The sequence below is a fragment of the Podarcis cretensis genome (genome assembly GCF_951804945.1).
Source record: "Podarcis cretensis genome assembly, chromosome: 15".
Classification (NCBI taxonomy): Eukaryota; Metazoa; Chordata; class Lepidosauria; order Squamata; family Lacertidae; genus Podarcis; species Podarcis cretensis.
In genome coordinates this window covers 5,140,878-5,154,933 of record NC_137185.1, presented here as the reverse complement: position 1 = coordinate 5,154,933, position 14,056 = coordinate 5,140,878, and the positions used below count along the sequence as shown (strand labels likewise).

General features: G+C 44.4%; 1 protein-coding gene across 6 annotated transcripts in view; it reads right to left on the bottom strand.

Moving 5' to 3' along the window:
* The window catches only part of BRIP1 (BRCA1 interacting DNA helicase 1), a 229,597-nt gene that overhangs the window by 132,723 nt on the left and 82,818 nt on the right, over nucleotides 1-14,056 (bottom strand). For all 6 annotated transcript variants that reach the window (XM_079955409.1, XM_079955411.1, XM_079955408.1 and 3 more), the window contains exon 16: nucleotides 13,817-13,938. In XM_079955409.1, coding sequence (XP_079811535.1) covers nucleotides 13,817-13,938 — 122 coding nt within the window. The remainder of the gene's footprint in view (nucleotides 1-13,816; nucleotides 13,939-14,056) is intronic.

The window sequence follows — 14,056 nt, the reverse complement described above, 5'->3', positions numbered from 1 at the left end:
TAAATAACAAGGCAGCTTTTTCTGGAGGGGGGTGTAGAGACACAGTGTATCACTGCTTAATAACAGAATAACAGAAAATAAATTCAAACCCTTGTGTCTGCTCATTAAGGGTTAAAGTGTTCCTTGTGAATCACGTAACAGGTAAAAGGTCAGCGCACGTCACTTTAACGCAATCAGAATCCATTTCACTGTATACGTTTGCATTATCAGGCATCACCGTGACGCCCGATTCAACATGACATGCTGCATATGTGGAAAAGCCAGCGTCTCCTGCTAGCAAATATCCTAAATGTGCAAGTAAAGCACAGGCTAGAAGGGATTAGTTAAAATGTCAAAAGACAGCCCTTTACTTCTACCTGTTCATCCTTAAAAATATACTCCTAGCTATCAGGCATGCTTTGCAGACAAAGAGCTCCAGCGAGGAGCAGCAGAAGGCCTGTGGCAAGCCATGTCATCTTGTAGCTGTCAGAGAGATTAGGCTTTGATCTATCTGGGAGGTCACGGTCGCATTCATATTAGCCGGAGTCTAACAGCATTATACCTGTTAACCACTGTTTCCTTAATGCTTAATTAGACAGACCTCCCCTGCAACTGAGCATTAACCAAGAATGTTCCCTCCTCTTGCTCTATTTCGTCCCCTTCCCCACCATTTCCACACCAAGCCGAGTTTTCAAGGAAGAAAAGAACAGGCTGTAAACAAAAACTTTTTGCCTTCCAATCTATGAGCAAAGAAATGCTTTGGAATGATTTAAAGGGCCTGGATCGTATTCCTCAAGTGCCCCCCCCCCCTTTAGTGCTTTCTCCATGCATAAGGTTAATTACACATTACGGAGAAGATATTTAGCAAGGGGGGCGGGTGAAATACAGGAAGGGATAGAAGAGAGATTCTTCTTTGGGGAATCAAGAGGGAGGACACACTTGAAATGGAGGGCTTCACCCCTGTTTTTTAATTCATTTATAAAAATATTTATATACCACTAAGTCATAAAAAAATCAAATAATAATAATAATAATAATAATAATAATAATAATAATAATAATATTTTCCTACCACCCTTTATCAGAAGATCTCAGGGTGGTGTACAACATTAAAAACACATTACAGAACATATGTTGTAGAGCATACTTGAGATTAGACAAATTCATGGTGGGTGAGCCCACCAATGGCTCGGCTCTGCTTCCATGGTTAGAGGCAACAGGGCTTCTGCATCCCACTTGCTGGAAACTGCAAGAGGTGAGAGTGCTCTTCTGCTTGGGTCCTACCTGCAGGTTCCCCACAAGCATCTGACAGGCCACTGTGAGAACAGGATACCTTGGTTTGCAAACAGTCTGGTTTGCATACGTTTGAATTACAAAGACGTCAAACCCGGAAGTGCGTGTCCCGGTTTGCGAACATTTTTGGATTGCCACCCATTTTTTTGGAGGCCCCATTGGCAAAAGTGCGCCTTGGGTTACAACCTGTTTTGGTTTACAAAGGGACCTCCGGAACGGATTATTGTTGTAAACCAAGGTACCACTGTACTGGACCACTGTACCGATCCAGCAGATTCTTATGTTCTTATAACTTGAAATTCTGCTGCTCCAAGAGAAGCCTGTATGCACAGCATCAAGTCAGAGAAGAAGAAGAAGAAGAAGAAGAAGAAGAAGAAGAAGAAGAAGAAGAAGAAGAGGAGGCGGAGGAGGCGGAGGAGGCGGAGTTTGGACTTGATATCCCACCTTTCACTCCCCTTAAGGAGTCTCAAAGCCGCTAATAATCTCCTTTCCCTTCCTTCCCCACAACAAACACTCTGCGAGGTGAGTGAGGCTTCAGAGAAGTGTGACTAGCCCAAGGTCACCCAGAAGCTGCATGCGGAGGAGCGGAGACACGAACCCAGCAGCTGCATGTGGAGGAGTGGGAAGGCGAACCCAATTCACCAGATTGTGAGTCCACCACTCTTAACCACTACACCACGCTGGCTCCAGGTTTGGGAGGCTAGCAGCACAGCTCTTTGGGTGGCCTTGGATGAGCTGTTATCTCTCAGCTTAGCCTATCCCATGAGGTCCGTGCCAGTGCTAAAGGAGGCAAGAATTTGCAACGTGCCTTTTGGGGTGCGGGGAAAACTAAATGAGCTAGAAAAATTATGAACAACAATGTTAGGAGGACGTCACACACGTTCAGCACAGCTTCCTGGGTGGTCTTGGGCAACCCAGTTCAGATGAACTGACCTCAAAGGGGTTGGAGATAAGAACACTGCTGCCTTCTGTGTTTCGGATGGGAAAGCCTAAATACCTAAACATCTCAGTCTGTCTATCCACCAACTTTAAGCCAGCGAAAAGGTGCCAGATGAGGCCCTGGACAAATTCCACTTGAAGAATCTTTCCCCTCTTCTTGACTATGGAAAGCTCTGTGGACGCATCTTCTATACTATCAGACATTTAAGTTCTGTTAAGACACATGCACACAACAAACATAGTAACATAAAGCCTTATTAGACAGTTATTAGACAGCTGGTCCACATAGCTCAGTACTGTCTACACTGGCTGGCAGTGACTCTCCAGGGTTTCAAGCAGGGGTTATTCCCAGCCCTATGTAGACGTGCTGGAGATTGAACCGGGGACTTTATACGTGCAAAGCAGCTGCTCTACCACATCCAAGGGTGACGGGGCAGTAAGGAGGGAGGGAAGCCATGGGGCAATAATCACTGGGCTATCTTGCCTTTGCAAGGAGCATGCCTGCCTTTTATTCTAGGAGCTGATCAAGATTAGACAGGAAGGAAGCAAGGGCATTCTGAATGTAGAAGTCAAGCATGCTTCCAACTTTAACCCCCCACCCCCACCAAAAAAATGATATCAATTTTTTTTGGAAACATCGGCTTAGTTCAACAAGCAGCTTCGACATAAAGCTGATGCGATTCTCAGAGCATGTGACACTGGAAGCTCTAAAGAGATTAAAATATCCTCACATAAACAAAATGTTAAGATCGGCATGGCACTGCTTTATTCCTGAGCGATAAAGCCTTTTAGAAGCGGGAGTTCAGCCCATTAAATAAATATAAGGGCTAAACCTGTTAAAACGTAGGGATTCAAACCATTAAGAAAACTTTGCCTCAGTAAAAATAAACACATTGTCCACCAGACACTCATGCAGAAAGGTTTTATCTTTAGCCAAAGCAGGAACCTTTCGACCCAAAACAGTTTAAAGCAAAAACCCACACCAGAGCAGGAAGAATTCACAGAAGAAACATTTTCCATCCAGTATCAGCATACTATAAACACAGTTATCAGGGCAAACTATCGCAATATAAATTTTACTGACTGATCCCTTCCAATCGGGATTCAGGCCTCATCATGGGACTGAAACTGCCTTGGTCGCACTGGTTGATGATCTCCGGCGGGCTAGGGACAAAGGTGAGAGTTGTTTCATAGTTTTGCTGGATCTCTCAGCGGCCTTTGATACAATCGACCATAACATCCTTCTGGACTGTCTAGAGGAGCTGGGAGCTGGGGGCACTGTTATACAGTGGTTTCGCTCCTTCCTCCTGGGCCGTGTTCAGAAAGTGATGGTGGGGGATGAGTGTTCAGACCCCTGGGCCCTCACTTGCGGGGTGCCTCAGGGTTCCGTCCTCTCCCCCATGCTTTTTAACATCTATATGAAGCCACTGGGAGAGATCATCAGGAGGTTTGGGCTGGGTGTCCATCAATATGCAGATGATACCCAGCTCTACCTCTCTTTCAAATCAGAACCAGTGAAGGCGGTGAAGGTCCTGTGTGAGTGCCTGGAGGCGGTTGGAGGATGGATGGCGGCTAATGGATTGAAGTTAAATCCTGACAAGACAGAAGTACTGTTTTGGGGGGACAGGGGGCGGGCTGGTGTGGAGGACTCCCTGGTCCTGAATAGGGTAACGGTGCCCCTGAAGGACCAGGTGCGCAGCCTGGGAGTCATTTTGGACTCACAGCTGTCCATGGAGGCGCAGGTCAATTCTGTATCCAGGGCAGCTGTCTACCAACTCCACCTGGTACGCAGGCTGAGACCCTACCTGCCCGCGGACTGTCTCACCAGAGTGGTGCATGCTCTAGTTATTTCCCGCTTAGACTACTGCAATGCGCTCTACGTGGGGCTACCTTTGAAGGTGACTCGGAAACTACAACTAATCCAGAATGCCGCAGCTAGACTGGTGACTGGGGGCGGCCGCCGAGACCACATAAGACCGGTCTTGAAAGACCTACATTGGCTCCCAGTACGTTTCCGAGCACAATTTAAAGTGCTGGTGTTGACCTTTAAAGCCCTAAACGGCCTCGGCCCAGTATACCTGAAGGAGCGTCTCCACCCCCATCGTTCTGCCCGGACACTGAGGTCCAGCGCCGAGGGCCTTCTGGCGGTTCCCTCATTGCGAGAAGCAAAGCTACAGGGAACCAGGCAGAGGGCCTTCTCGGTAGTGGCACCCGCCCTGTGGAACGCCCTCCCATCAGATGTCAAAGCGATAAATAACTACCTGACGTTCAGAAGACATCTTAAGGCAGCCCTGTTCAGGGAAGTTTTTAATCTGTGATATTTTAGTGTATTTTTGGTTTCTATGGAAACCGCCCAGAGTGGCTGGGGAAACCCAGCCAGATGGGCAGGGTAGAAATAATAAATTATTATTATTATATTATTATTAATTGCTGCTTTGGGCTTTGTACACTGCATATCCTAAATACAAGGAAAACAGACTGTATTTATTTTTTTACAAATCTGGTACATTTTTCACAATTTTCAAGAGAAGCAGCTTTAATATACAGTGCAATATCTTGCTAAAAATTAATGGGGAGGGCTGCTTGGGGGAGAACAAACTAAAACAGGCTTTTACAAACTAAATGAACTGGTGGTTTAGGACAGCCACAAGCAGCCCAATATATTTTGCTCCCTAAGGTGAAGGATAGATGTCCCTCTCCCAGACCTGGGCCAGAGCCTGGACCTCACAGCCAGCCTTTCTTCAAATCTGAAGAACCAGTCTGGAAGTGCAGGGAGCACACCAAGAGGGAGGCAATGGAAGGGAAGAACGCCTGTCTTCAATCAAGAGGGTTGATCCTTTAAGTTCTATACAAGGGGGTGGAGCCTGAAGGGCTTTCCCAGATGATCTCAGTACATCTCTACTGGGATGTACAGGGTAAGGCAGTCCTTAAAGGACCCTGGTCCTAATAATATGGCTGAACACTAGTACTGGTGGACAAGCTTAGGAACACATGAAGCTGCTTTGTACCAGGTCAGACTTTAGGTCTCTCTAGCCCAGTATTGTCTCCACTGACCTCTACAAGGTCTCAAGAAGAGAAAGGGTCTCTTCCCACGATCAGAAATGTCAAGGATCAAACTTGGAACCTTCTGCATGTAAAGCATGTGCACTCTAACGCTGAATTAAGGTCTTTCCCCAGGAACTTCCTTGAAATACAGGTTTTCCCACTGCTACTAATCTTTCCTTCCTGTGCCCAAACTAAGGGGAACCTTGGAAATGTACATGCTGAGTGATAGTGAAGCCCCACAGTGTGCATCCAAGATGAGGAATCAAGAGCAACGTGGTGCCCTTCGGATGTTGCTGGGCTACAAGTCCCATCAACTCCAGGCCAGCACGGCCAATGGTCAGGGAGGATGCCAGTTGCACTCCAGCAATATTGTGGTGCCAGATACTGGCTACCACTGCTTTGGGCAATGACCTAAGAACCCTTTGCAATATTGCAAATACTGCATGGCAGATGCACTGGGTTCTCCTTAACAGAGAAGCCCATGTGGAAAAGTTTCCCAGAATGCAGGAAGTTCAAAAGTCATGGCCCTGAGATCCAATGACAACATCATTCAAGAAAGCAGAAGAGCCACGCTCCCTTTTACACCAGTCACAAAGACGGCCATTTCACAGCCATCTTGAACAGAGCAGAGGCAGAAACTTTCTGCCATTGTCATCTAGTATTTGCTACCACAGTCCTAACATTTTCACATTCTGATGTTCGGTGGGAGGGTGGAAAGGGGGGTTGGCTGGCACCCAGTCTTAATGTTTTCAGATTATAATGTTCAACATCTGACAACGGCAGAAAGAGGGAGGGAAAGCGGGAGACACATCCCATTCCTATACGAAAACGACATGAGAAATAACTGCTTAAGATTTCACATGTCAGAAGAGCTTTGCTTCCACCTGAAATAGCAATGATTATGCTCCTTCACAATGCAGCTTGCCACCTAGTTGTGTCCCCCCCCACCCTTGGCCTAGTGACTGCCAAGCAGCCATAAAAGCCAGCTAGTGTGAGAAGTGAAACATCATCCCCCCCCCGGTCTTTTTATAAATAAAAATCTTTTCAAGTGGGAGCAGCATTAAACACTGCAGCTTTTAACATCCCCACCACCTTCAAACGGAGGGGTAACATCTGTAAGAATTAAGACTAAATAGTGCATGTATAAAGACTTGGGCGGTCACAAGAGCACACTTCAAAAGATCCAGGCTCCTCGGTGGAGTCACTAAAAGCTAAGATTTGAACGTTCAAGTCTCTATTAGTCTTCTGGGGCTAAAATACGAAGGGGAGGCTGCTATCTTGGAACTATTGCAAGAGCAAGCTGCCGAAGCAGACATAAAAAAAGACCAGAGTCTCACAAATGAAAGCTAAATGTTTGCATTTAGGTCATAAGGGCCCTTTCACACATACCACGATATCTGTATCACTCTTGCATAAACAAGAGCTGAAGCTGTTCAGCACAAACCCTGGTTAAGGAGGAACCATGTTAACCATGACTGATGGATGCAACACTTTACTCTGCTTAAGGCAGGCAAGAACAAATCCCATGGTAGAGGCAAGAGGCAAATGGAAGGGGTAGGAAAGACATGATTTTGCAGTCCACTCCTGATCTCTCAACTGAATTTAATATGTACTTTGGGGGTGCTCTTAGCTGCCTTCTCCCATACCTATAATTGCATATTTTAATTTTTTTATTCTGAACCACCTTGGAGTATACTTGTAAGAAGGGTGGTATGGTATGCAAGCAACTTAAATAAGTAAATATGAGTCTGCCCATAAATTAAGATATATGAGCCAATCATTTGGATTCCCTCCATCCAGATTTTGTTGAGATACAGCTCCTATCATTCCTGACCACTGACCATGGTGGCTGTGGTTGATGGGAGATGGAATCCAACATCTGGAGAGCACCAAGTTGGCTACCCATGGACTAAAGAGTTCCAGATTCAAATTCTCAGTCATAAAACTCACTGGGTGATCTTGGACTATTTGGGAATTTGAACCCAGGTCTCTCTAGAGCAGGCATCCCCAAACTCAGCCCTCCAGATGTTTTGGGACTACAACTCCCATCATCCCTAGCTAACAGGACCAGTGATCAGGGATTATGGGAACTGTAGTCCCAAAACATCTGGAGGGCTGAATTTGGGGGTGCCAAACTCTAGAGCATGGGTAGCTAATGTGGTGCTCTTCAGATGTTGTTAGTTTTCATCTTACATCAGCCACAGCCTGCATGGCCAGAGGCCAGGGATAATGGGGTTTTTAGTCCAGCAACATTTGGAGGGCACCATGTTGGCTGTCCTTACCAGGCAATTGCTCCAGCCACTACCCCACATTGGTGCTTTCTCTTTGTGATACACAATACAGCTTGGACTTGGCTCTTTCCCCTTTGCGTTCTTAATCCCAGTGACAAAGAAAAGAGGGGAGGCTTATATAACATTGCAACCAGGGAAACACTTTCTAGTGTTGTCAAACTGCGGCACACGGCCTCTCTGAGATCTTGAAGTTCTACGGCTTTGACAAATCATGTAGCACATTCACCCCGGGCCCATCTACTCATCACAGTTGTGCAGGCTTTGAGGGACTGCGAGCAAGTGACTTGATTAAAATCTAATGCAACGAAAACTCTCCTCTGAAGAGAAAATCCAATCCATTTCCAGTGAAGCAGAAGTGAAGAAAAAATCAAACAGCTTCCCTTGAGGTACAACGCGGCTGCATACGCTCAGTGCCACTGCGTCTAAGGTGAAGTGGTAAGTGTCAGTCATCCTTACAATTCCCCAAGGTGATAGCTTCACTTTTAAAGCCTTCGACATACTTTGACAGTAAAGTAAAAACTTAAAGGTCAGCGCTACTTGCTAAGGACAAGCTAAACACAAGAAAATCACTTTGGAATATTCCCCCCCTCCCGCCTTCTTCTTGGATCAGAAAAGTAAACTACCGAAGGTATAAAGGAAAAAGTTTGTCTCTTTGTCAGAAGGTTTCACTGGAGGGTATATTTATGCGAAAGCTTTTCTGAAACTTGTGCCAAGGTACGGAGATTAAATGTCACTCCAGTAGTGGTTTGCCAACCCCAAGCCCTTAATCTGAACTTCAGTGTTACGGGTTTTACTGCCATCTGGCAAAGGCACTTTACAAGGCTGTATAAAACTACAGGTAGCCTCCAGCACCCTTAACTGGCAATTTCCTTTAAAATATTTCTGCACTATAACTTTGAATGATACAGTGGCATTACTGCGCAATTCCCATTTTGAGAGGGCAGCGTTTCACAGCAATTATAAGGGCCAAATATTTATACAAGGATATGAAAGATGTTCTTTTACTAGACCTATATCCTGCTTTTCCTCCAGAAACCCTAAGGCAGCACACACGGGTTTCCCATCCACCGCTCCAAATTCATTTTATTCCCCGCAACAACCCTGTGAGGTAGGTTAGGCTGAGAGACAGCAACTGGCCCAAAGTCACCAAGACAACTTCATGGATGTAATGCCAGTCAGTCAGTTTATTGCGTTTTAGCAAACAGCCAATATGCACTTAATTTCAGTGCATAATTTCTAGTGCAGATGGGGCTATGACAAGAGAGGTCGTTTCTCTCTGCTAGCTGCAATAGGGCAGGCACGGGTACATAGGTATTCCTGATGGGTAATCGAAAATCGTCCTCTGTCAGTGAGAAGCATTAGCCACCTCGATTCAATTGATTCCTCATCAGGGCAGTGAAGAAGCCAGGGTTGTGAACTTGAAAAATATTTCGCCTCATTAACACAATCCTGAAGCACTGAAATGTGTAACTGAATTGATGTACTCCATCATGGTTCACAAATTATGCTGTTAGATACCTTCCTAAGTTAACATACGAACCACAGTGGCCTTTACTTCAGGATAGATACAAACACGTATGAATGTGTAAACCACATCACGGCTATATTTTTATCAATTGAAAGGAAGCCAAGAATCTCTAAGTTTATACACACACACAAATAAAAAACCCTCGCTTGTTTATTTCTACACCCAGTGCCTCATGCGCAACGTTCCTACTGAAAGTGGCTCTTACTGAATTATGGTCTCTTAAGAGTCATCTAGGAAAGGTGGAAGTGAAGAAATCCTCTTTGGGAACACTAGCCTGAGGTCTGCACTTCAGAGCTGCCCATTATCAACATTTCACGGAGACTTTCCTTATTTTTAGGTCCCCGAGGAAAGAGTAGTAAATTACAAGTCAGGCTCACCAAGCCACACTTGGCTCCAAAAATCACATTTTCCTACCTCAACATTGAAGTCCCAGAGGTGGGCAGAGGAAATCTGGTCACAGCCAAAGAAGTCATTTTTTGGCTCAGAAATGCATTTTCCTGCTTCTCCAAAGCCCTCCCAACTGAGAGTACCAGAGCTTTGTGCTGGGCTCTTAACAGCGCTCTCTTTATTTTTGCTGTAACAGCCAGCTTCTGAAGATTACAGTGATTATTTTTCACTCCCTTAATATACAAGCAAGTGCAAAGGCTCCGCTTTTCAAACTCCCTGCTTCTCTTTCATTAAGGACTAATATAGCAACTCTCAAACTCTGCAACAGAAAATCTCCCTATATCTGGAGCAGGGGAGGACAGAGACTGGTTGATTCTCCTCAAATACAACCAAGAGAAGAATGCAAAAGGTGTCACCATTACAAAAATCAATTCATTAAAACAACATTTAAATTAAACAACTGGCAATTTTTAAAATAATCAAAATGAATAATAAGATCTGTCACACATTCAAGTCCTGTGATTCTGCACAAGTCTTAATAGGGTTATTGGTGGGATTTGCAAATATGAGATTCAAGAGTATGTTCTAATTACCTTCTAATCACAAAGTTAAAATGATAAAGGCACATAAAGGGGCTCCCAATACAGTTATTTAAGAGAGGGCTCCATGGTTTATACCGGGAATTTCTCACCCTGAAACTCACAGATGGTACCTAACACAATGGAAACTAGTGCTGGTATGCCCAGGAGCCTCGCCAAAATGATGGAGAGGCTTTACCTCCACAGGTACATACCTCCACATGTGGTGGGAATGTCCCCAAATCCAACTCTTCTGAAACATCAGTCATACAAGAAATATGCAAAATAACTAAGCAAGTATTAGAAGTCACCCCAGAACTGGCCCTATTGAACATCTTCCAAGATAATATTGCCCACTCACATTATGAAGAACTCACAACCCACCTACTCTCAGCAGCCAGAAGAATCATAGCCAGGCACTGGAGATACCTATCAGGAGTAATCATGGACCAATGGTATCAGATAGTATGGGAAACAGTCTTACTAGAAAAACTAACCAACAAACTGAAACTGACATGGGGACAAGTAGAAGATGCCTTCACCTCAGTATGGTTCCCCTTTATCACATACATAGCCCAACAAGACAACAACAAGAATCTGCCAACAGCATACAAATCAATCTGGCTAACCTGATCCAAAAATCCACCCCCATACACTCACACACATAAACAAATCTCGCTACAGCCAACCAAAGACAACCAACCACACCCTAGGCCACACTCAACCCCTCTCACCACCCAGGAAATACAACAAGCAAATAGTAAGAGAACCCATACAAAACCCCACACGAAAGCTTAGTTGGTCCCTAAGGTGCTACTGAACATTTTTTAATTTTTAAAAATTTATTTTAAAAGAATAGAAGCATTACCACCCCACCGTCCCCCTCCCCTTCTTTTCTTCTCAAACTAATATTGCATGCAACACTAACGTCTCACAACAAATGAAACCAGTGGTGTAGCGTGGGTTGTCAGCACCCGGGGCAAGGCAAGTAATTTGCGCCCCCTAACCCGTGGATTTGCGCCCCCTAACCCGTGGATTTGCCCTAACCCCAGATGTTGTGCCCAGTGCGGCCGGCCCCCCCTGCACCCCCCACGCTACGCCACTGAATGAAACTGATCTGTAGAAAACACAACTTAAAAAAAGAGACAATGCACACGTTTTTGTAAACTAAGAAATATTTCATCATCATAAACAAAGGACCACAGACCAGCTCTTCTGCATGCCAGTGTGTTTTTCTATTACAAAGTGCATCAGCAGATGTGCAGTAATGGTAGATGGCCTCTGGCCGCTTTATGTCAGAGAGTTTCCCCAGTCAAGTCAAGTCCCTCTTCTTCAGAAGTACTTAATCTTCCCCGTTGCTCACCCTCAGCCCCAGTCTCAGGAAAGACTTCAATTACTTCAGTAGCAAGTGGCAGGAATTCAATAGAGAGAGCATTCCTTTCACTCTAGACACAAGAAAAGGCTGCTTGCTTACACTGCTATGTTGACATGGCCCCAAAGACAGCTGGCAGATGAATGCTCAGAACACCTTTGCAGCCAAGGGCCAAGCTGACCAGGGGCAAAACTCAGCACAGAATGCTAGAGGGAGTGGGGAATAAATGCAGTGCTCTTCAATAACACCTACTGGATGAAGGTAAAAGAGGTCTTGATGGTCTTCTTCTTCTTCTGGGGACAAACCACCATAATGGCTTTTGTGAATTGACTTGCTGATGTAAGGCTATCATCGCATGTCCCTCCCAGCACTCAGATCACAAACGGGGTCAACCTGACCCAAATTGCAATACTTCTTCCTGGAGATGTCTCAAGGTGTCCTGAGAGTTCTCACTGTATATACATATTGCCATTCCTTTTTTTAAAAAAAAATTATTCATTTTTAGGTAAACAGAACTACACAAGCGACAAAGAACACACAACATATTGGTCATCACAACCTCCTACGAGAATAGAAGTTAATGTCCCAAATGTCTGTATTGGCTCAGTTCAATAAATCATCCCACAAGCTCAAATGAGAGTGTGGTAGTGATCTTCCATTGTCTTCTGTTTCCACTTAGTTATATATTATCATTCTTAATACAATTCAGGTTTTGTGCAAACTTTGGTCAAAACTGAGCAATGTTTCCAAATGAAGCGGCTTTTTTTTTTTTTTTTTTTGCCAAACCTTGCTTAGCAATACCTAACTTTACACAATCTAGGGGAAACGGCAACATTTCTAGCATCTATAACCACCCTGGTAATAGCTCTTGCCGCCTAACTTAAGATATTTAATTTATTTAGCAAAATGTGTAAATGACTTAACTTTCATTAAATGGGTTTACAAATACAGTGGTACCTCGTGTTATGGACGGGATCCATTCCAGAGGCCCGTCCGTAACGTGATAAACCCACAACTCAAAGCGCCACGTCTGCGCAGGCGCATGGTGCGATTTGGCACTTCTGCGCATGCGCAAAACGCGATTTAGCGCTTCTGAGCATGCGTGAGCGGTGAATCCCAGAAGTAACCCATTTCAGTATTTCTGGGTTGCCGCGGAACACAAGAGGAAAACACGCAACCTGAAGTGGACACAACATGAGGTATGACTAACAAAGTATACATTACAATTGTCAATAAAGAGCAACATTAAAAACAAGCTGATAAACCCCTAAAATGAACAGAATCAATATAAACGTATACACTCTAAGGAAAAAGTACAGATTAAAATGCATGTCTGGATAGGGCCAATATGGTAGCAATGAAATTCCTCTGTCTGGTTATGACTTCAGGCCACTGTGGTGTAGTGTTTAAGAATCTTGGAAGAGAACCCCACTCAGTCATGAAGCTTATTTAGTGAGCCTGGGTGAGCCACTATCTTGTCGCTTAACCTACCTCACAAGGTTGTTGTGAACATAAAATGGAAAGCAGGAAGAACCTGAGCTTAGAGAAAAGTGGGAAATAAATGCAACAGCAGCAGCAGTAGCAATAATAGTAGTAATAATAATACCAGCAACTAGGCAAGCATGTCACTGGACCCAATAATAGCAAACAGCTAGGTAAGCACATCACCTTAATAATAATAATAATAATAATAATAATAATAATAATAATAATAATAATTTATTATTTCTACCCCGCCCATCTGGCTGGGTTTCCCCAGCCACTCTGGGTGGCTTCCAACAGAAGGTTAAAAATACATTAAAACATCAGTCATTACAAACTTCCCTAAACAGGGCTACCTTCAGATGTCTTCTAAATGTCATATAGTTGTTTATTTCTTTGACATCTGATGGGAGGGCGTTCTTAAAGGTTTTCTTTTGTTAGTTACTTGCCAGAAAGCTGAGCAAGAAGCCTCCTGAATCTGGGCGTGGAACTTATTATAGCAAAGAAAGAGGTGTGCAACATCAATCACCACAAAAAGCAAGCAATAAATAGGAAGCCTCTGTACTGAATGGTCTAGAGCTACAATTCCCATCACCCTTGACCTTTGGCCTCACTGGCTGGGGCTGATGGTAGAGGAGTCCAACAATATATGGATGCCACAAGTGCCCTCACCCTTGAGCCAGGCCTTCCCCCCCCCCCCCCGGCCTTCAAGCAACAAGCACTTTGCTACAGCTAGCAGGTGACACATTCAGATGAAGGTCAACCATGAGTACATAACTTTTCAAGGCTCTTTGGTTTATATGTGCAAAAAACTCCACCTTTTGAAAGAAGCCAAGTGTGCAGTTATACACGGGTGGGTAATAAAATATTGAAACTGGACATGACGCCACTTGCGTGATTTTGACAGTGTCAAGTTTCCTACCTGAAGGTCCTTCACGTTTGGAAACGGAATTCCTATGGTTACAACGGCACGAGCATTGTCATCAGAGAAATCCAAGCCTTCACTGACTTTGCCTCTGCAGACAGCAATAAGAAGTGCCCCATCTTAAATGAGAATGATAAAGAACTTATGTTATGGATCATATCATTCATAATTTTGGCTAAGCGATGGAAAATAAGCAAGGTCCCAGACAAAGAGGATTGACAACTTAAGATATTAGAA